We start from the raw sequence: 21706 nt of genomic DNA on the forward strand, positions 1-21706 counted from the left end.
TTTGTGTGGCGGCGGGGTTTGAGGAGGACCTCCTCCTGCGGCCCCTAGACTAGGATCGTCAACTGACATTCTTCGTGCTTGCAGGGTCGGTAATTGTAACGTGGGCTGAACTTGTATGGCGGGCTGACCCGGGGGTACCGTAACAGGTACTCCGGTGCCTGGAAGAGCGGGAAGTGCCTGATTTACAGGGACAGGTGGAGCGCGAACTGGATTTGCATATTCTGGGACTGTGTCATCCAAATAGGACGAAATGAAAATATCAGCTGCGGTCGGTTTGTGACGTAGCTTGGTCGGAACTAATGGTGGCGGGAAATTACTGGATGCCTCCGGGGTCGCTTTTGGCACACCTTCGGCAAGAAGAGGATACATACCCTTAATAAGGGCATGCCTCTGTCTGTCTGACTGTTCGGCTTTGACTTGTTCACCTATCTCGATTAATTCTCTTTCTTGGGCTCGTTCTTGGGATTCTCTACTTAACTCTGACTTTCTGACTTCCTTTTCCGTTCTTCTATGCGCTTCCTTACGCCATAACTCGATGGCATCTTTCTGTGACTGTCTGGCTTTCTTTTTCCATAATGCTTCTTCTACTCGCATGATACATTCGGCATCCCATGTACCCGATACGGGCCATCTATACTTTTCTTCTAACTGTTTGGTATACTCTACCCATAAATCTAAATACAATATGGCGCTTATGCCATGTTTCTGATACATAAAGTGACCTGGACTGTCCCTTGGCGGAACAGGAACTGCTGCTTCCAGCAGACCCTTTCTAGTTTTTAACTGACGTAACTTTGAAAAGAGCGGCATTCTAAACTTGAATCGGAACACAATACAATACACGAAAAACAATAACAATTGGGAAAACAATTCAGGCATACCACGACACTGAAAATACATTAAACAACATCATAAATAACAGTTCGAACAGAATACTACCTGAAAAATACTGAAAACAGAAACAGAACAGAATTCTCGAGAACGGAACAGACTAGAGTTACTGGATGCACTGCTGTAACAGTACGGAACATACCGGTCCCATAAAGGAACACATCAAGACCCGTATCCACCTAGGTGAACACTTCGTTTGCGGGCTTGGGTACCACCAACCCACGGACCAGAGTCAATTTAGACTGACCCTGTCTAGACACTACCCCAGCAATGGTACTCACCGGGCAGCACGGAACGGAAGGCCTCGGACGGGACTGGACTACGACGACGAACTTCGGACTTCGGACTTCAGTTACGGGTGGACCTCCGGATACCTCGGACCTTGGACTCTCGGCTTGGGCTCTGGTCGGGACTCGCCGCGTTCCTCCACCGTCTCGTTCGGATGCTGGACCGCCTCCTCCGTCTCCTCCGTGGGCCTGAGGGATACTTGAAGCAGAAATATCTGCACTTGGCCAGAAGAGTTCCGTCACGACTGCAGGGGGTCAGGGGGTCGGCGTGGCTTCACCGACGCGTGGGGAAAGGGCAAGTCCCTGTTCGGGCGCCATTATGTGGTAAATAAATAAATAATACCCTATTTTTGAATGCTTGAATGAATAACAGATAGCTCAATAAATAAGAGTCAAGATTCGAGGTAGTAGGAGTTTCTGCAGGTTTATTACAGCATAAGGACAGGATCAGGACAACCTGCATAGGATGAGCAGAATGACAGGGCCCAGCAGGACAACTGGGACCCAGTAGGGGAAAAAGATGCCCAGCAGCTGCTGGGGCTAGGTCTGGGATGAGCGCGCTAACATTCAATAATAAAACACAGGCATATATACATAGCGCAAACACATAGCATTACATTGCAGTAGGCGTAACAGTGGGTGGAGTAGAAGGCGTGACGTGTAACAGTCGCGAGAGATAACAGTAAAAGTGGGTGTAACTGGGAGTTTACATAGACATGTGATGCAAACGTAACAGAATATGTCATGAATGGGCGGAAACATAGGAGGGGGCTACCTAAGGAGCCGGGACCTCTAACCTAATGGTGCGCGAAAACTGGCAATGACGTGTTACTAGGAGAAGTTGGGGGCTACGAACTCTGTGCTAGGAGCAGAGACTAGAGTCTGGAGGGTCGGAGCGACATGTACCTAATCCTATCTGGTATCTAATGTTTAGGGAACATGTTGATATGAACTAGAAGTCATGAGGGGAAAAGCTAACTTGATTCTAAGACTGGACCATGCATTATTCTACATGTAGTACGTGAAGAATATTAAATGACCATTAAATACAGTATTTCTCTAACATGGAGACGAGAAGACTAGACAATGACGGAAACTATTGATGCAGTTCAGTAGCTTAGGAATGCAGAGGAGGAGGACTGAACTGATAGCAGGAACTATAACATACTTTTGGCAGACTCAGAGGCAGAGCCGGGCTGCACCGGGCACTGCTAGGCAGGAAGTAAGTGAAGTAAGTGAAGGGTCGAGGATACAGGTGGGGGCTGTATCGCTCCTCAGCGAGGCTTTCAAGAGACAGGAGCTGAATCTGTGGTCCGGGCCCTTTTGAGGCCTAGAAACGGGGACTTTATAATTGAATAACGTGTACACTGAGAAACGTGGCAACATTACTTACATAGGCCTGATATTCGTAGTATTCACGAGGACTGGAAAATAGCACACTAGAGGTGGACACAACTGTAATTGCGTCTTTAATCAGAAATGGGGAATAACATATGCATATTGATCATGCACACATAACATATGATGGATGAGGCGTAGGGACACAGAACATGGCAAAATTTACTTTTCCACACAGTAAGTGTCCTAAGTATACCACTTGCTGGACACAGAATTGAAGCTTCGAAGGTGACACCTTGTGCCCCATCTCGGCTAGAAAATACAAAACTGTAAGTGATGCTCGCTCGCAGTCACGTTCAGAACGGGCTGTGATCAGTAGATCATCGACATACTGGAGTAGGGCAGTGTCAGTTGGCATGTGAATGTTGTCTAGTTGTCTCTTGAGTGCTTGACTGTAAATACTAGGGCTTTCTGTGAAACCTTGAGGAGCGCGTGTAAACATATAGCTCCTTCCATTTAAACAAAATCCGAAAAGAAACTGGCTGTCTGGATGAATTGGAACACTGAAAAATGCATTCTTGAGGTCTATGACAGTGAAAAACGTGGCTTCGGAATCAATAGCTGTTAACAGGGAAGAAATGTCTGGGACAACTGGGTACTGAGGAATAATACATTTGTTAAGCTCTCGTAAATCAATCACTAATCGATATACTGGAGGTGCATTTGGATCAGTACGTTTCATGACTGGAATGATCGGAGAATTACATACATTGGAGTCAGTTTCTACAACTACTCCTTGAGCCATGAGCTCGTCAATAATTTTGGATAAGGCTGCTACAGCCTCAGGTGGCAATCTGTACTGTCTGATTCGGGGTAACACTACACCTGGTTTGAGAGTCACACGATGGGGTGTGATTTGCATGTAACCTACATCAGTTGGACCTTGCGCCCATAAATGCTGCGGAACTTTAGACAATCTTGAATCAAAATCTCGTAATACATAGTGACCCTTAAAGTCACGTAGGAACAATCGTATTCCCTCTGGGGAACAGCAAATAACTGCACCTAACTCTTTCAGTGTCTTAATACCTAATAGATTTTCTGGACATGACTTCGTAAGTAACAGATCAGTAGTGCGGGACAATGGACCTACTTCTAGAGTGACTGGCTTTGAAATCTCGTTAACTATTGGTTTTCCTGAAAATCCAAGGGAAACATTTCTTGAGCCTGAGAGCGGAGCCCCTGGAACTTCGGCATGACTAATTGTGGTCCTACTTGCCCCTGTATCGATCAAAAACTTTCTGTCTTTCCCTAATACTTGACTGTGAACATAGGGACCTTCTTGATCTACAGGTATCTCGATGAGAGGCAAGCCTACCTCCCTCTCTAGGCTGTTTCATGAATATGGCTGGTACTCTGGATACTCAGACTGTGCATACTGGTACATCTGCGATGTAACGTGCTGTGTTGCAGCAATGGGCTGCGGTGCGGGAACTGTCTGTTGTGCATTCTGTGGCTGAGGAGTCTGTGAAACTTGTTCTTGTCTAGGCGGACGTGGTCTTTCTTTAGTCTTACCAGTAGCTATATTATGTTTCAGAACTGCACACTCGTTTATAAAATGACCTGGCTGTTTACAATAATTGCAGTTCCCTTTAACGGGAGCTGCAGGATGACTGGCTTGATTCGGACCCCTCTTCTGACTGTCTTGGGGAATAGATTGTGCAACTAGCACTTTCATTTTCGTGTCTTTCATACGTTTTCTTTCGTGTTCTTGCTCTTCCCTGATTCTATTCTGGTGATACTGGAGCATCTGGAGCATCTGGGACGGGGTGTTTGCTTGCCAGGTGCTTTCGACTTTCAAAACTCGGTTTTTAATTTGTGGACTTGAATTCTCGACTAATTTGGTAACAAAAAGGTGAGGGTATGACTCACTACTTGTCTTGAGACCACTGTTAATACTGAAACATTTCTCAAATCTAGAATAAAAATCACTAATATCTTCATCTTGTTTCTGTTTACAGGCTGAGATTGCATCCCAGTCTTCCTTCCTAGTTGTCAATAATCTGGGTAAAACTTGAATCAATAATTCTGGTAATTCTTTACATTTATCTCCAAGACCGGTACCTGGTACCCGTGCCTTGTCTTCTGCTTCTAGGACTGCCCAATCGATCTTTTTCTCTCCCACCTCCCATTCCTTTTCCTTTAGCCTTTCATACACCCCTGCGGGTAGCAGGACCTTTAACATTTTAACGATATCTGGGTAAGTGTATTCTCCCATACGGAGCATGTCTTTTAATTCTCTATGGAACCCTGCTGGATCTTTGTCATGACAGGGAATTAATTTCTTCATTTCAAGAAGTTCCATCTTTGATATTGGAGTGTATACAAACACTCGTTGCATTTCGCCACCCGCCCCTTGGACTGGGTGGACTTCTCGTAACGGATTCTGTCTGTCTATGTAGAATGATTTGCTTTTTGGGGGTGAAACATGAACAAAATGCGGATTCAGAAACGTTCTATACTTGTGACGCTGTTCTAGAATGACACTAACTAAATCGGTACCTAGACCTCTCCATCTATACTGGAGTAACTCGTTCAGGATATCGTGTAACGGACCTGGATCAGAGTGTTGACCCTCATACAGAGTAATGAGGTGCTGAATCATATACATACCCACCAGTCGTTGCTCGGCTGGGGGCAGTTTCAGAAACATTTGTGCCACTATTTCGTCTGGAAAAGTGGTAGAATCAGTAATCCATCGGACTGCTGATCGGGCTAGTTCTTGTTCGTGCATAGTACTTAATTCACTGTAACCGACTCGTGATTTCAGAATGTGATCGGTAGCTTGGAATACTTGTTCTAGAGAACCTTGTTCTGGTGCTGGATGATGAACAATAGACTTGTGTTCTAGACGTAAATGGCGATCTGGAAATCTAGATTTTCCTACATACGCTATTCTGGCGGGATTCTCGTTCTCTTCCTCTTCAGGATCAGAGATACTTTCTTTCTCGCTTACTAGTGCTGCTTTACGCTGTTCGTGTATCTTTATTATTTCTTTACGGATTTTCTTGTACATACTCTCCATAGCACTGACGGTCTTGTGCTTACCCTCGGCTATATTATCACTCCACCTTGTCAGAATTTTCATCTCGGCGGAATCTTTAGACGGGTAATCTTGTTCTCTTATTAGACAATTGATCAGGAACTTTAATATCATGAGCTGGATCTCGGCTTTCCTTTGAGACATAATCTCGCCAATACTTTCTGGATCATCCCCTGTACGGATGAAACGATATATTCTGTCTAGATCTTCTTTCATATTCGGTAAGGTGACTAGATACTCGGTCACTCTCCTTACACGTAAGGAATATAAAACCATATTATATTCGCCTGGAACTGGATCATAGACACATTCGTTAAGGGTTTGCCTGATTTCTGTAACAGACTGATGTTTAGGCGTGCGGTGTAACGCTTGAGCATGTAATTCGAGTAATGTTAAACGCTTGTGTGGCGGCGGGGTTTGAGGAAGACCTCCTCCTGCGGCCCCTAGACTAGAATCGTCGACTGACATTCTTCGTCCTGGCAGGGTCGGTAATTGTAACGTGGGCTGGACTTGTATGGCGGGCTGGACCGGGGAAGCTGTTAAGGGCACCCCGGTGTCTGGAGGAGCATGAACTACCTGGTTTACAGGGACTGGCGGAGCGCGAACAGGATTTGCATATTCGGGGACTGTGTCGTCCAGATAGGACGAAATAAAAATATCAGCTGCGGTCGGTTTGTGACGTAGCTTGGTCGGAACTAATGGTGGCGGGAAATTACTAGATGCCTCTGGGGTCGCTTTTGGCAAACCTTCGGCAAGAAGAGGATACATACCCTTAATGAGGGCATGCCTCTGTCTGTCTGACTGTTCGGCTTTGACTTGTTCACCTGTCTCGATTAATTCTCTTTCTTGGGCTCGTTCCTGGGATTCTCTACTTAACTCTGACTTTCTGACTTCTTTCTCGGTCCTTCTATGGGCTTCCTTACGCCATAACTCGATGGCATCTTTCTGTGACTGTCTGGCTTTCTTTTTCCATAATGCTTCTTCTACTCGCATGATACATTCGGCATCCCATGTACCCGATACGGGCCATCTATACTTTTCGTCTAACTGTTTGGTATACTCTACCCATAAATCTAGATACAATATGGCGCTTATGCCATGTTTCTGATACATAAAATGACCTGGACTGTCCCTGGGCGGGACAGGAACTGCTTCCTCTAATAAACCCTTTCTAGTTTTTAACTGTCGTAACTTGGAAAAGAGCGGCATTGTAAACTTGAATCGGAACACAATACAATACACGAAAAACAATAACAATTGGGAAAACAATTCAGGCATACCACGACATTGGAAATACATTGAACAACATTATAAATGACAGGTCGAACAGAATATTACCTGGAATACTGAGAACAGAAACAGAACAGAATTTCTCGAGAACGGAACAGACTAGAGTTACTGGATGCACTGCTATAACAGTACGGAACATACCGGTCCCATAAAGGGACGCATCAAGACCCGTATCCACCTAGGTGAACACTTCGTTTGTGAGTCTGGGCACCACCAACCCACGGACCAGGAGTCAATTTAGATTGGTCCTGTCTAGATACTACCCCAGCAATGGTACTCACCGGGCAGCAAGAACGGAAGGCCTCGGACTGGACTGGACGACGGACGACGAACTTCGGACTTCAGTTACGGGTGGGCCTCCGGATACCTCGGACCTTGGACTCTTGGCTTGGGCTCTGGTCGGGACTCGCCGCGTTCCTCCACCGTCTCGTTCGGATGCTGGACCGCCTCCTCCGTCTCCTCCGTGGGCCTGAGGGATACTTGAGGCAGAAATATCTGCACGTGGCCGGTATGGTTCCGTCACGGCTGCAGAGGGTCAGGGGGTCGGCGTGGCTTCACCGACGCGTGGGGAAAGGGCAAGTCCCTATTCGGGCGCCATTATGTGGTATATAAATAAATAATACCGGATCTATTTTTGAATGAATGAATGAATAACAGATAGCTCAATAAAATAAGAGTCAAGATTCGAGGTAGTAGGAGTTTCTGCAGGTTTATTACAGCATAAGGACAGGATCGGGACAACCTGCATAGGATGACCCAGCAGGGCAATAGGGGGGCCCAGCAGCTGCTGGGGCTGGATCTGGGATGAGCGCGCTAACTTTTAATAACAATACATCAACTTATATACATAGCGCAAACACATAGCATTACATTGCAGTAGGCGTAACAGTGGGTGGAGCAGAAGGCGTGACGCGTAGCAGTCGCGAGAGATAACAGTAAAAGTAGGTGTAACTGGGAGTATACATAGACATGTGATGCAAACGTAACAGAATATGTCATGAATGGGGCGGAAACATAGGAGGGGGCTACCTAAGGAGCCGGGACCTCTAACCTAATGGTGCGCGTAAACTGGCAATGACGTGTTACTAGGAGAAGCTGGGGGCTACGAACTCTGTGCTAGGAGCAGAGACTTGAGTCTGGAGGGTCGGAGCGACATGTGCTTGAAACCTATCTGGTATCTGATGTTTAGGGAACATGTTGATATAAACTAGAAGTCATGAGGGGAAAAGCTAACTTGATTCTAAGACTGGACCATGCATTATTCTACATGTAGTGCGTGATGAAGAATATTAAATGACCATTAATACAGTATTTCTCTAACGTGGAGCCGAATAGGCTAGACAATGACGGAAACTATTGATGCAGTTCAGTAGCTTAGGAATGCAGAGAAGAAGGACTGAACTGATAGCTGGAATCATAACATACTCTTGGCAGACTCAGAGGCAGAGCCAAGCTGCACCGGGCACTGCGAGGCAGGAAGTAAGTGAAGGGTCGAGGATACAGGTGGGGGCTGTATCGCTCCTCAGCGAGGCTTTCAGGAGACAGGAGCTGAATCTGTTGTCCGGGCCCTTTTGAGGCCTAGAAACGGGGACTTTATAATGAAATAACGTGCACACTGAGAAACGTGGCAATATAACTTTACATAGGCCTGATATTCGTAGTATTCACGAGGACTGGAAACTGACATACCAGAGGTGGACACAACTGTAATTGCGTCATTAAACAGACATGGGGAATAACATATGCATATTGGTCATGCACACATAACCTATGATGGATGAGGCGTAGGGACACAGAACATGGCAAAATTTACTTTTCCACATCACACGCCTCTAACACTCGCATCCCACTCTTCCAAAGAAGTGCCCACCAACCGTCTACTGAAGGGCCAATGTTACAATCAGGCAGCCATCTCAGCTGTTGGAGGCTGCCTCTTGACCACTATACACACCTCTGAATGCTTCTCCTGAAGTGTAACTTTGGTTTTTCCCAAAAACAACTTCTGAGTATCACTTAAACTTCGGGGGCGTGGAAAGATACACCCCCAACTCATTTCTGCAGAACCTCTCCAAACATGCTGCTAAAAAGTACCAACACAAAATCCTTAAAGAACACCCAGAGAAACTAATAACAGACATCTTCTACAATCCAACACACGGAAGTCTTAAAATGGATTCATCTTCTACACTACGAAACCCGCCAAAAGGAGAGAAAAAGTCATTCAACACCTTCATGTAACTAATGCTACCAAGGTCCCTTATGGATCTAAACAAACTATATCCCTATCCCAGAACTTTAGCGGAGATCGGTCCATAACTATATACAGAAATGGGAACATCCTAATCCAAGCCACTGAACAAAATTACCTATTTTCCAATTTCCGGCTCTCTGCGCCGCCATGACATTCGCTCCAACCACCACCCCTCCACCCTCTCCCATCCACACCCTCATCTACTAGCTGAACCTTCTACTCCCAAACCCCCTCGCACGGCCTCCACCTCTACCCCCCTACAGCCTCTCTGATCCCCAGACGCACTGAAGCTTCTGTTTCGATACCAAAACTACTTACCCCCTCTTCATGGCACACCTCCACTGCCCAGCTTGACTTATCTATCCCACCGGAATCCTCGCAGTCCTCCAACCGCAGCAGGCTGGATAATACTTTAGCCCAGGAGAGGCCTGTGCAGGTAAGAGCAGTGGAGGGCCGGGGGAATGCAACAGACGATGACAAGCGAAAATTAAATAAATACTTTCCCCCTCGTTGTCGTCTATTGAATCCCCCCACCCGGCCCCACCGCTCTTACCTGCATGGGACGCAGCTGCATTAGCCTCCATCCCAAACACTGCCACGCTCCAGATAAATGGAAGAACTTTTTGACATAGACGCCCCATTGAAACTCAAGAAATCATATGTATTCCTTTCAGCTCTTGGTTTAACAACGACCTTAACAAAGAGGCATCAACTCCGATTGGCTGAAAGAAACTGGAGACAACAACCCTTGTTAACACATCTAGCGATACCAGGAGCTAAACGCATAAAATACAAAAACATTTCTTCAGAGAAAAATCCCCCTTCTTCTGAGACCAACTTGACCATTCTAGGAACAGACCTAAAGACTTTCTCAACATCATCAAACAGCAATCCTCCTCTTTCCCTCAACACTCAATAAATGACTCTACTATGCGCTGCAAAGAGTTTGCAACATTCTTCTCTAAAAAAATATCTAACATTGAAATCTCTCTTGACCCACCCATCTCTCCGTCCTATACCAAAGATGTCGCCCTAGCAAAGAGGGTCTATCCAAGGCCCTACCTCCAACTAATGGTCGTCTCACCAAACTCATCCTATCCAGGATTGGACTGAATTCGACTATGTCCCTTCAGAAGAAATGCTCAAATTACTCGCTTGCATGAAACCAACATCGCACATTTCCGATCCCCTCCCTCCTGAGCATGTCAAGAATCTCAGTCACATCATATCTCGCCTGCATGAACCAAAATCATCAACTCCTCCTTTTCGAGAAGCTCCATGCCAACCTCCTTCAAACTCGGCCAAGTCACCCCCTCATCAAAAAACACAGATGCCGACTAGAACAATCTTAACAATTACAGACCTATATTTATTCTCATTTACCTTCAGAAGCAAGTCTCATCAAAGCACAAGAGTGCCTGACGAACTTAGTAGTCCATACGCTGGTACTTTTCAGACTGGATTATTGGAACTCTTTCCTGTCTGGCCTTCCCCGAGAAAATTATCATCACTGAGAGAAATGCTTCATACAGTTATCCACTTTGTGACAGGTCACAACATGTTTTAATCATATTTCTTCTATACTTCACATCCTACAATGGCTTCTAATTGAAGCAACAGACCAATGTAACACTGAATGCATCACCCACAAATCCCTCCACAACTCCACACCCTCCTACTTGGTAGAAAAACTCAAAATCTCTGGATCTGAACAAGGATCGAGAATTCGTAAAGTTCTCCTGCTGGAACAAGCGACATTCAGGCAAGAACGCTTTATAAAGCTCGCCTTCTCTGCCAGCGCTACAAGGATCTGGAACTCCCTCCCACAACCACCTTGAACAACCACACGTTTTGCCACAATTATAAACTCAAATTCCTCCTACTTGAGAGACGTTCTGAATAATAAATCTGTGATCGCTTTTCTGCATCCACTTTTCCAATGTATCCAGATATTAACTGTTTGAACTTTTTCCCCTAATGTGATCTGTGTGATTAGTCTATTTTCTTTGATGCTTATTTGTTATTTTATGGCACATCTAATCAGCATTTTGGTCTTTCTTCTTTAGAAAAGTGCTTCAATGCCCTTCAGCCAAGATTGTACTATATAAAACCACAAAAATAAACACATTTGGTATAATAAAGAGAAACCAGAAAAAACATATTTTTGAAAAGTTTGTGCAGATTTGTCAAAGGATTCCAAAGTTATTAGCAAAGAAATAATTGCTTTTCAATAGAAACTCTTATAACCACAAACGACGTGGGAGGGTAGGAAGGAAGAGCAGAAGAGAGAAAGATTGAGAGAGAAAGAGAAATAGAAAGGTAGAAAGATAGAAAGAAAGAGAAACAGAGAAACAGAGAAAGAGTGAGAGAGAGAGAGACAAAGATAGAGAGAAAGAGAGAAGGATAGAAAGAATGAGAAACAGAGAAAGAGAGGGAGAGAGAGAGAGAGGAATAGAAAGAGAGAAAGAGAGAAAGAGAGAAAGAAAGAGAAAGAGAAGGAGAGAGAGAGAAGGATAGAAAGAAAGAGAAACAGAGAAAGCAAGAGAGAGAGAGACAGAGAGAGAGACAGACTATGGTTTAAGTGAGTTTCAAATACTTTTGAAAAATAAATTAAGATGTTAAAAGCAATCCCAATAATAACTTCATTGTGACCTTTGTGTTTTAGATCCACGACTACCAGACATAGCTAAAGACATCTTGGGGATATTCAGAAAGCATCAGAGGGAATACATTCCACCCATTCCTTACCATTGGATTTGTGGTTTCTAACTCACATCCGTCCCTCCCGCTGCCCAAACCTTGTTTACTGTATTCTTCCACAAACACGCTTTCTGTAAAAAGGCCTTTAAATCTTGTTTTTATCTTGTCACATTTGCAGTGCATTCAAAGACAGAGGTCAAATTTCAAGCTCTTTCTTTGAGGAAGCTTGGTGTTTACATTTCTTCCTATGACTTCAAAATAGAGAATTTATGTGACAATTCTGCTGAGTATCCATACAAGAGGAGAAGGTGTAAGATTTTTTATCTAGCACATAGCAAAAAAATAAGCACTGGCAAAGCCAATTGGTCTTGCCTTGCAAACCTACTGATGTTGCAAATGACTTTTAGCTGTGTCCCTCACCATCAGTCAAAAAAGAAATATCCTACTACATTTTGAGGGGTTACAAAGATTAACACATAGTTACTGACGCCTACCCTTTGAATTTCAATCAAATGTGGTGGATATGATTAATGAAAATAGAATGCCGGGAACAGAGAGTTATTACTGTGCCATCAATAAGCTCCTTAGGTGCTGCACCTAAAAATGCTGATATTAAAAAAAAATTCTGAACGCCGGGAAAGGGAACTATTAGTCTGATAAGAAACTAGATATGGTTGCTCTATGTTGCAGGGAATCCCAGCCAGTGTGAGGATGTTATTTTTGAAAAGTAGTTTGGCCACGCCGCCATACTTTATTTGACTATTTTCCTCAAGATAACACTAGCAAAGCGCCCACTAATTTCCAAAGACGCCTACGGGCCTGCCGTCTTTCACGATATTGGTTATAAATGCCTGAGATGTCCTGATGGTTTTCTGCTTCAATATGGCCACCACGCAGGCAGCATCGAGGGCGCTGGTCTTGCAGGGCGTGAAGGTAATTTTTCAGCCCTAACACACCTTCTTCACAGCAGGCACCAGGTGTGTGTGGGGAGGGTCTCCCCGCTCTCATGTGTGTTATTCATTTATTAATTTAGTGTTTTATATAGTGCGAACATGACCCAAATGGGTATCAGAGTGCTTCACAATTCTACAGCATTGTACTTTTGACATTTGGTTTGATTAGTCCTTTAAACAAACTACCAAGTATATATATTCAATTTTAAGTGGAAAGCATTTCCACTTTACAAATAATACATGTCCTAAACATTACTAGAGATCAACTTGCATTACAATAGTATGTGTCCTAAATATTACAACATGTGACATTTTAGAAATACATGTACCAAGAATGCCTCATATTATTTAGTACAGTGGATTGTACGTAGCAAAGAGATTGGTTATAGAATTTATAGCTATCATCCTAAACTGCTTTTGGCCTGAAAACGTCGTACAGATGTGGCAGGGTCGCGTCATGATGCTGCTGGTGAGAGTTGCAGAAGATGCTTCAATGGTACTGCCCTCTGTACATGCCAATGTCCCCTCCACCCCAAGCCGTCCTTCCATTACCTTAGGTGCCAACTTTACAGTCGACAGTGAAGTTTCTGGTCGGCAGCAGCAGATAAGAGCACTTTAGTTGAAACGACTGCTACCATTATGCGAAGGGGAGGTGGTGAAGGCAAGAAAATGAAGTAATTTGCTTTTATAAATAACAAGCAAGGAGAGGCAAGCAGCAATGAGTGAGACGGTGAGGAACTGGCTCTCTTACAATGAAGTCAGAGAAAGAACAGGCTGTTTAGGGGAAACAGCATTTGACATTTGATCTCGGTCTGTGAATGAACAACAAATGTGATGAGATAAGAACAAGAATTACAGCCGTTTACAAAAAAGCTTCGAGCGAGTGAAAAAAGTGCTCATATGAAATGCTCTTAGACAAAGAAAAAAGAAAAAGTGCCTAAAGCAGTTGATAATATGGGATCATTGCAAGGATACAAGTAACGGGACGGTGCTCCGTGGGAGGGAACAATTTACGAAAAGGAGGGACAAGTAGGAAAGATTAGCCATTTGGAAGCAAGACTGTTTAACGGAGATTCGAAGAAACAAATAAAAAGCAATGGGTGGACAGTTAGCCCACAAAGTTAAGCGCTGTTGCGGCAAGACCTAAAAAAAAGAATTGTGCTGATGTTTCAGAATATATCAGAATTAGTACAAATGAAGCACATTTGTTTTGTATTACTGAAGGGTGGAGAAAAATATTTGAATATGATTGAAACACATTAATACACTAAGGGATGACATTTGCAAACATTTATCATTTATGTGCAGTAAAACCATATTTCGGTGTAAATGTAATGATCATTTCAACTGTAAATGTGTTGTCTGTAATGGCAGTGCGCTACCCACCAAGTATACTCCACACTACGCCACTCAACTCCACACCACTCCACTCCAATCTATGCCACTTACCCAATCCATCCCGCTCCAATTCACCCCATTCCAATCTATCCATTCCCAATTTACCAACCGCAATCTACCCCACTCTAACTCAACCTACCCCATCCCGCTCCAAACTACCCCACTCCACCCCAATCTACCACACTCCACTCAGATTTACCCCACTTTGCTCTAACATACCCTAGTCTACCTCACTCCACTTCAATTTACCCCAACTCTAATCTACTCCAATCTAACTGACTTCACCCCAATCTACCTCACTCTACTTCAGTCCAATTTACCCAACTCCATTTCAATTTACCCCACTGCGATCTATCCAACTCATCTACACTCATACCACAATCTACCCACTCCAAACTACCACAATCTACCCCACTACAATCTACCATACTCTACTGCACTCCACTGTAATCTACCCCACTCCACCTAATCTAAACCTCCCCACTTCATCAATCTACCCCACTCCACCCAATCTATCCCTCTCCACTTCATCCAATCTACCACAATCTACCCACTCCAAACTACCACAATCTACCCACTCCAAACTACCACAATCTACCCCATTACAATCTACTATAATCTACTGCACTCCACTGTAATCTACCCCACTCCACCTAATCTATCCCTCCCCACTTCATCCAATCTACCCCACTCCATCCAATCTAACCCACTCCATCCAATCCACCCCACTACAATCTACCCAATCGACCCCATGTCACTCTACCCTAATCTACCCCACAACACTCCACTCCAATCTATCCAATTCCACTCCACCCCACTCTACCCAAACCTACCTCCCCACCCCAACCCAATCTACCCTACACCACTCTATATAACTCCACTCTATTCTACTCCAGTCCAATGTACCGCAATCCAAACTATACTGAACTCTAATCTACTCCACTCCAGTCTTCCCCACTCTACTCCAATCTACCTCATTCCACCCCACTCTTTCCCAATCTATCCCACTCCAATCCACTCCACTCCACCTCAATCTACTCCATTTCACCCAAATCTACCTCAAATCAATCTACCCCATTTGACTCCAATCTACCCCATTGCACTCTACCCCAATTTATCCCCCTTCTATCTACCCCACCCGACCTCGTGCCACTAACTTTTAGCCATGCCGAACAGCAGTCACACTGGGGTACATAATGGCTAAAACACGTTGCCAAAGCCAATAGCTTTCAGATAGGAGACACCTATTTGTTTTGCCAATGCTTGTTTTCAGTGGGTTTTTTCTTCTTCATCATATACACACGCAACAGTTCCCTGCAGGCTACTCCAGGCAGGGCCAGGTGTTCAACGGTGCCTGACCACAGCAGGGGATTCCCTGAAGGGCCTGGCTTATGTTTCTTTATTTTTTATTTTTAAGGGTTCCGGGACACTTTCTTGGGGTTCTCGAACCCTTGCAAACTTGTGTATCCTTATTGGACATCGATAGGGTTTCAGACCGAGCAGCAGGTCTCCGAACATCACAAATATCCACCAGGGTACAAGGCCAATTACTGTGCCTGCTCAGACACCTGCCTAAGGTTTGCGGACCTCAAGGGTCATGATGTGGAATCCAACCTCTGTTCAAAATCGGCAATTTCTTTCTACATTTTAACATTAGGCAGCCCCTTTGCCAGCGAGAGACAGGATGGCACCACGGCTCTTTATGGCTTCTTTAGTATTCTTACAGGATGCGGGGAACAAGTCTCTTCATCATGTAATGGTTCAAGATGTAGCCACCCAATCAGGGAGCTTCAGGTCCGCAGACCCAACTTTGGGTTTATGTATCCGGAATGGACGACAGGAGGAAAAGCTCCTTAATCCAACCGGATCTAATATATTTTTACATTTGGGTCCGCGAGTCCAGATGCACGGACCATTCATGGGCTAAAGGTCCAGCTAGCTCTATCTTAAATGACTAGTGGCTTAATTTGAGGACAAAAAAACACTGCATGAAACTAGCCATGCCAATCCCAAATAGTTTTGTGCGGATTCTTTGAACTGTGCCAAAGTTATTATATGTGTATATATATAATTATATTACATGGGATTCTGTAATCCCTGTATAAATGGCAGTCTCTAATTTATTTATAATCAGGAATTTGTGACGCACCAAGTAAGTGATTATGAATAAAAGACGTCAGAACTCAGCTTTTATATGTTATTACAGTCGAGTCCTGAGGGCACAATGCCTGCTGCCAGCGCCAGCAGCTGATGTGAAAAGAAGGTCAAGTCACGAAGCATAATTGAAGCAGCTGTTTACAGCAACAAACCTAACTTTGCTTTTATTACTTCTGCTGTATGTTACTAGTTTACTATGAGAAGCAGAGGGAATATGTTTAATAGTTTCCTTAGATAAAGGAAGGGTGGAATCTTTCTGCATGTTTCTACACGTTTTGAGCTACTGCAGCTTTTTGTTTTAAATGGACTTTTATTGAACTGTTTCTAACATCTTTTTGCAACAAATATCTAACAGTTTTTATTTTTACTTTTGCACAAGAGGTTTAAGGTTCATTCTTCATGTTTGTAAACATGTTAGCTGCTGCATATGTAGAAGCTACGCACCAAGCTTTGTGGGAAAGGTGATGGTGTGACCATGTATTATACGGGATAAAGTACCACCTGGTTCATATAATAAGATTATTGCAAGTCACCTCAGAGTTCCATAACCTTTGTGTATCTGTCTATCATGAGGTAGTGTGCACTCCAGGAGAACCCTGCAGTGACAACAACATCCCTGGTCGGCCCTGCTGTTGAGGCCGAATACAGACTAGTATTTTCATATCAGGAACTGGAGACGACTGCGTCTTACCCAATGTAACTGTGCAACTGGAAACACAGTTCCCTCTCCAGACTGCGCATGCCTGCTATTCTCAATGAACGCCACATCACTTGTATCCAACTATTACGTGTGATTCTGGCCAGTAATTCCTCCCATGAATTGCGCTATTTCCAGTTCCTCAGCCTGGAATGGGGACGAACAAGGAACGAGAAGAGCTACTGGCCTGTTTGTCTCATGCAGGGTCCGTAACCAGGCCTGTTTCTGCACAGGAAGGATGCAGTCCTGTGTGGAACCAGAGGGGGAAAATGCAGGGAAACATCTGCACCCTGTGAACTCGTACTCTGGGGGTCAGTACCGCTCAGTGGGTTCCATCCAAACCCTAATCCTCCCCTCAGAGACTTTCTAAAATCTGCCCATACACATTTTGAAGAGGTTACATGTGTTAGTATGCACTCCAAGAGTCCATTTATAGTAAAACACATACCTGGGGTAGCTTCGAACAGCACTAAATGTGATTTTGTATTTCCTCTCGCAATTGAATCTTCATCTGCAGTATCCAGTCCTAGGAAAGATAGAGGCACCCACTGACCCAGCTCATCAGGACAGAGCAGTTCTGCCTTGCAGTTCTGATGTTGATGCTGTGATTCAGGGTGCAGTGGTTCGAGTATGTAGTTCTGATCTGAACCCTCTGCATCAGCACAGGGAGGTTCTAGCTTGTACTTTTGATCTGAACCATGTGCATCTGCACAGGTCTGTTCAAGCTTGTCGTTCTGATCTGGTTCCTGTGCTTCAGGAAGCACTGACTCTAGCTCTCGGTCCTGTGCCGCAGTGTGCAGTGGTTCTAGCTTGTACTTCTGATATGAACCATGTGCATCAGTATAGGCCGGTTCTAGATTGTCATTTGTATCTGGTTCCTGTGCTTCAGGGCACATAGATTCTAGCTCAGAGTTCACGTTTGGATCCTGCGCATAAGGAAGTTCCTGCTTCAAGCATAGGTGTTGCTGTAGGCACTGGGTTTGTTGTGACCCCAACTCATCAAAGGACAATAGCCCAGACTCTAAGTGTTCATCTGATGACTTCCCATCAGGTGACACGGGTTGTAGGCTGCGGTTCTCCTGGCGATCTTGAAAATCAGAACACATCAATTCTTCCTCCAAGGGATCATCAGGTCCGTTCCCATCTGGTAGCGTGGGTTGTATACAGTGGTTTTGCTGTGGTTCGTGTCCATCAGGAAATAGTGGGTGTGGGCAGAGGTTCTGTTGTTGGTCCCAGCTATTATCAGACAATGGAGATGGTTCTTGCTTCTGGGGCTCATCTGGCTCCCACTCTTCTGGGAACGCTAATTGTACGCTCTGGTCTCTGCCCATCAACAAATTCTGAGTGAAGACACAGCTTTGCCTCCTGTGATCTGCATGGAGGATCTGTCTGAGGGCACCGGGATAGAGGACAATCCTGCTGTACTCCATTTCTATCTGGAAACCCAGGCTGCAAGCACTGGTCCTGCTGTGGGTGATGTCGATCAGGAAACCTTGGCTGTAGACAAAGGCTTGGCTCCTCTGGACGCCCTTGAACATCAGTTGGCGAGGAGAGCGTACACTCCAGCTTTGGTGCATGCCCATCAGAGAACACCGGCTGAAGACACAAGCTCGGTTCCTCTGACCTGTCCAGTTGAGGTGTCGCAGGAGACTGGCTAACAGCACAATCTCTAATGCTCGCCGGACAGACCATCTCCAAAGACACTGCACCATTATCTAGATAACCTTGATTCTTTTCTATCCAGATTTTCTTAATCAGCCCAGCGACTCTAGAAGGTACGCCCTCCACAGTATTCATCAAGTTATCCAGTTTGGCTTCCAACTCCTCCAGCATGGATAGAACAATAATGTGGGGCAGGTTCTCCGAAAGCGGTTCCAGGTCCTGGTCCCTCTGAGCATCATTTCGGGATCTTGAAGTTGAGACATCATGAAGAGGTAAAGATGGGACTGTGGCTCCTACGGATTCACGTGAACACTGCGCTGTCACTTTCTTTTCTGGAGCCCGTCTTCTGCCCATTCTGGTAAATTAATGTTCAAGTCTCAAGTTTCTGCAGAGGAGAGGAAAAGAGAAAAGACAACACGTTATCACAGGACAGTTAGGTCACTATACTCCTGATCAGAGAAAATTGCGAATTTCTAAAACCTGAAAAAAATGGAATCATTAAAATTTCACAATACCCGCAACATAGTTCATATATTATGAAAGGCACGGATTTGAAATGTGTTTCCAACATTACGTCTGTTCCTGCTCAAATTGTACACTGTGCAACCACAAAAAGAGAATACAGTAACTGCCTTGCAGCAATGAAATGTTTATAATACCCTGGCAGACAAGACTGCGCTATCATCCTCAATTGCACTGTACACCTCTCTTTTGCAGTATTCAGGTCAGTGACTGAAGCACGCGCCAACATAACAAACCTCTACAGGATCTACAAAACGCTTGTTATGTCTTGCATATATAGAGAGCATGTTCAACCTGGGGTTTCTTGGAACTGAATCAGAAATACATAAAAGAGGAGAAAACGAACCATAACGGGGAAGAATCTGGTCTGAATAGGCTTGTGGGCTGTCAGATTTCTGGATGAAAGGAACTTGTACCAAAGCTGCGTCCACCTGATCTGATCCTCTGTAATTTTGCAATAGCAAGTAAATTCAAGTGAGGAGATCTCTGCTTTTGTACGGGTGTATGCATTTCCACCTGGTTTGCAATGAAATGAGGGGCTAGACCTCTCACCCCTTTAGGGCTGAGGCAGAGGGTCTGATAGTGGATTTGTTATTTCAATATAGGTGTGGCGCGTGCCCACCTCTGAAGATGATGTAGTAAACAAGCTGCGTCGCTGTGAATTACTTGTAGTCTATGAATGGTGATATTGGGTATTCTTACATATACTCTGTTGGCATAATGCGATCTAGATAGGACTGCGGCCACCACTATTGCTTTTCTTGTCTAAAGTGGGAGGAGTGGGGTTAGTTTCTGAAGCAGTTTCAGCATAAATCTGCATTTAGATCCTACTGCTCCAGCCTGCTGGTTCTTGCTAAGATTGCTATTGATTATCACTCAGAGGCTTTTAGCTGTGGGTTTAGGCTCCGGTAGCAATCTCATTTATGTTGGAGAGTAAAGTTGGCTCCAAACATTGGTCTTATTCTTTCAAATTACAATCTCAGTTTGGTCAATATTAAGTTTTAGCTGATTCAACCTCATCAAGTAATCATCAAATTGAATCATATTTTGAGACTGGAGTGGTGAGGCTGACATTCCATTGATAATAATAATCTGAGAGCTGGTGTATTTATAAAGCCTGGAACCTCTTGAAGACAGTTCTCTGGCCAATAGTTTTTGCAGGTTAAGGGAGCAGAGGTATTGCCCTGAAATTCTTGGTTATATCCGGGGCTTCTCCCTGGTTTTTCAGTAACAAGAGCTCTACAGCATTTTGAAACGTGCTTGGAGCGATAGCTTGAGCTGCTGAATTGATGAAAACGCTCTGCAGGGGATTGCTCAAGACATGGCTTTTAGATGGAGACGCAGCACCCTCAGCGCCCAGATACCCTTGGGGTGTGCCCTATAAATGCTGATTGATTGATTGATTGATGAGGTTAGAGATTCCATGACTGCTGGAGGGCAAGGGGCAGTTGGTGACCCAGATTTGACCTTGATCATTAAATTCATGAAGCCTGTTTATTTCTTCAAACATGGATAAGGTGGTTGAGTTTTTTCAGACTCAACTTCAGAATTACTGCTGCTGTATTTGTTTATACTATCGTTAAAGAATGTTTTTGTTAAGTATTTAGATTGTCACAGAATGCCTCAATAGGAGTCAGGGAAGTTCTCATTTCATCTGGGAGCGACTAATCATTCAGGATTTCAAAAAACAATTTTCATGTTCTTCTAAGATTTGTTTTGCCTATTAAGAGGACTTTGCATGGAACGGGTTTGCCTTTATATTCCTCAAGCTCAATTTAAAAATGTGATTTTGCTCTATTTAGCATCACTTTCCCGCCAGTGTCGACACAATGCAGGCTTTGCCTCCTTTAACTCTGGCTTGTACCAGGGCACTGGTCTGGTGCGGTTTATAACACGCTGTTGGATTTGAGGGGTGTGGGTCACTAGCATGTCTGAGCCACAGAGTGGATTATTTTTCTTTGGAGAGAATGTCTTCAATTGATGGGAAGAGGGGGGAGGGGTTTGAAAGTGTTGATAACACTGGCTCTGTATTAATGTATAGCCATGTGTGTATGGTTTCATTTCCTGCTTGTGGATCAAGTTAGAAAAATCTACCGAATACAAACGCTGATCAAATACTGATTGGACCATATGCAAGGAAGGATGATTATATTCAGTCAATTTGAATTATACGCCCAGATCAGATCTAAGGGATTTCGTTTTATGTGATCTGAGCATGTAATGTGTTGGTGTAAATTCAACATCATTAAATCAGCAAATTCATTATCTTTAGGGACCAAGTTTTCGTCATCAACTCGAAACTTGAGAACGGAAAGCAGATCTACTCCTTCATTTGGAGTAATTTGGGAGCAATGATGGTTCCGGAGTGAAGAGCGGTCGAGCAGCCATACGCCTCACACCAGTTGCGTTCGCTTGGCTAGGCGGCCTGTGATGCGCGAGCAGAGGCACTGGCAGGCA

General features: G+C 44.4%; 1 protein-coding gene across 1 annotated transcript in view; it reads right to left on the reverse strand.

Annotated features, from left to right (window-relative positions):
• The window catches only part of LOC144759310 (uncharacterized), a 90095-nt gene extending 71009 nt beyond the window's left edge, over positions 1-19086 (reverse strand). Inside the window, 2 exon segments of the mRNA XM_078646477.1 lie at positions 17514-18382; positions 18384-19086. Coding sequence (XP_078502603.1) covers positions 17514-18382; positions 18384-19081 — 1567 coding nt within the window. The 5' untranslated portion in view covers positions 19082-19086.
• Positions 19087-21706: the final 2620 nt, after the last annotated feature.

Source organism: Lissotriton helveticus, chromosome 1_1 (assembly GCF_964261635.1).
Source record: "Lissotriton helveticus chromosome 1_1, aLisHel1.1, whole genome shotgun sequence".
Lineage (NCBI taxonomy): Eukaryota > Metazoa > Chordata > Amphibia > Caudata > Salamandridae > Lissotriton > Lissotriton helveticus.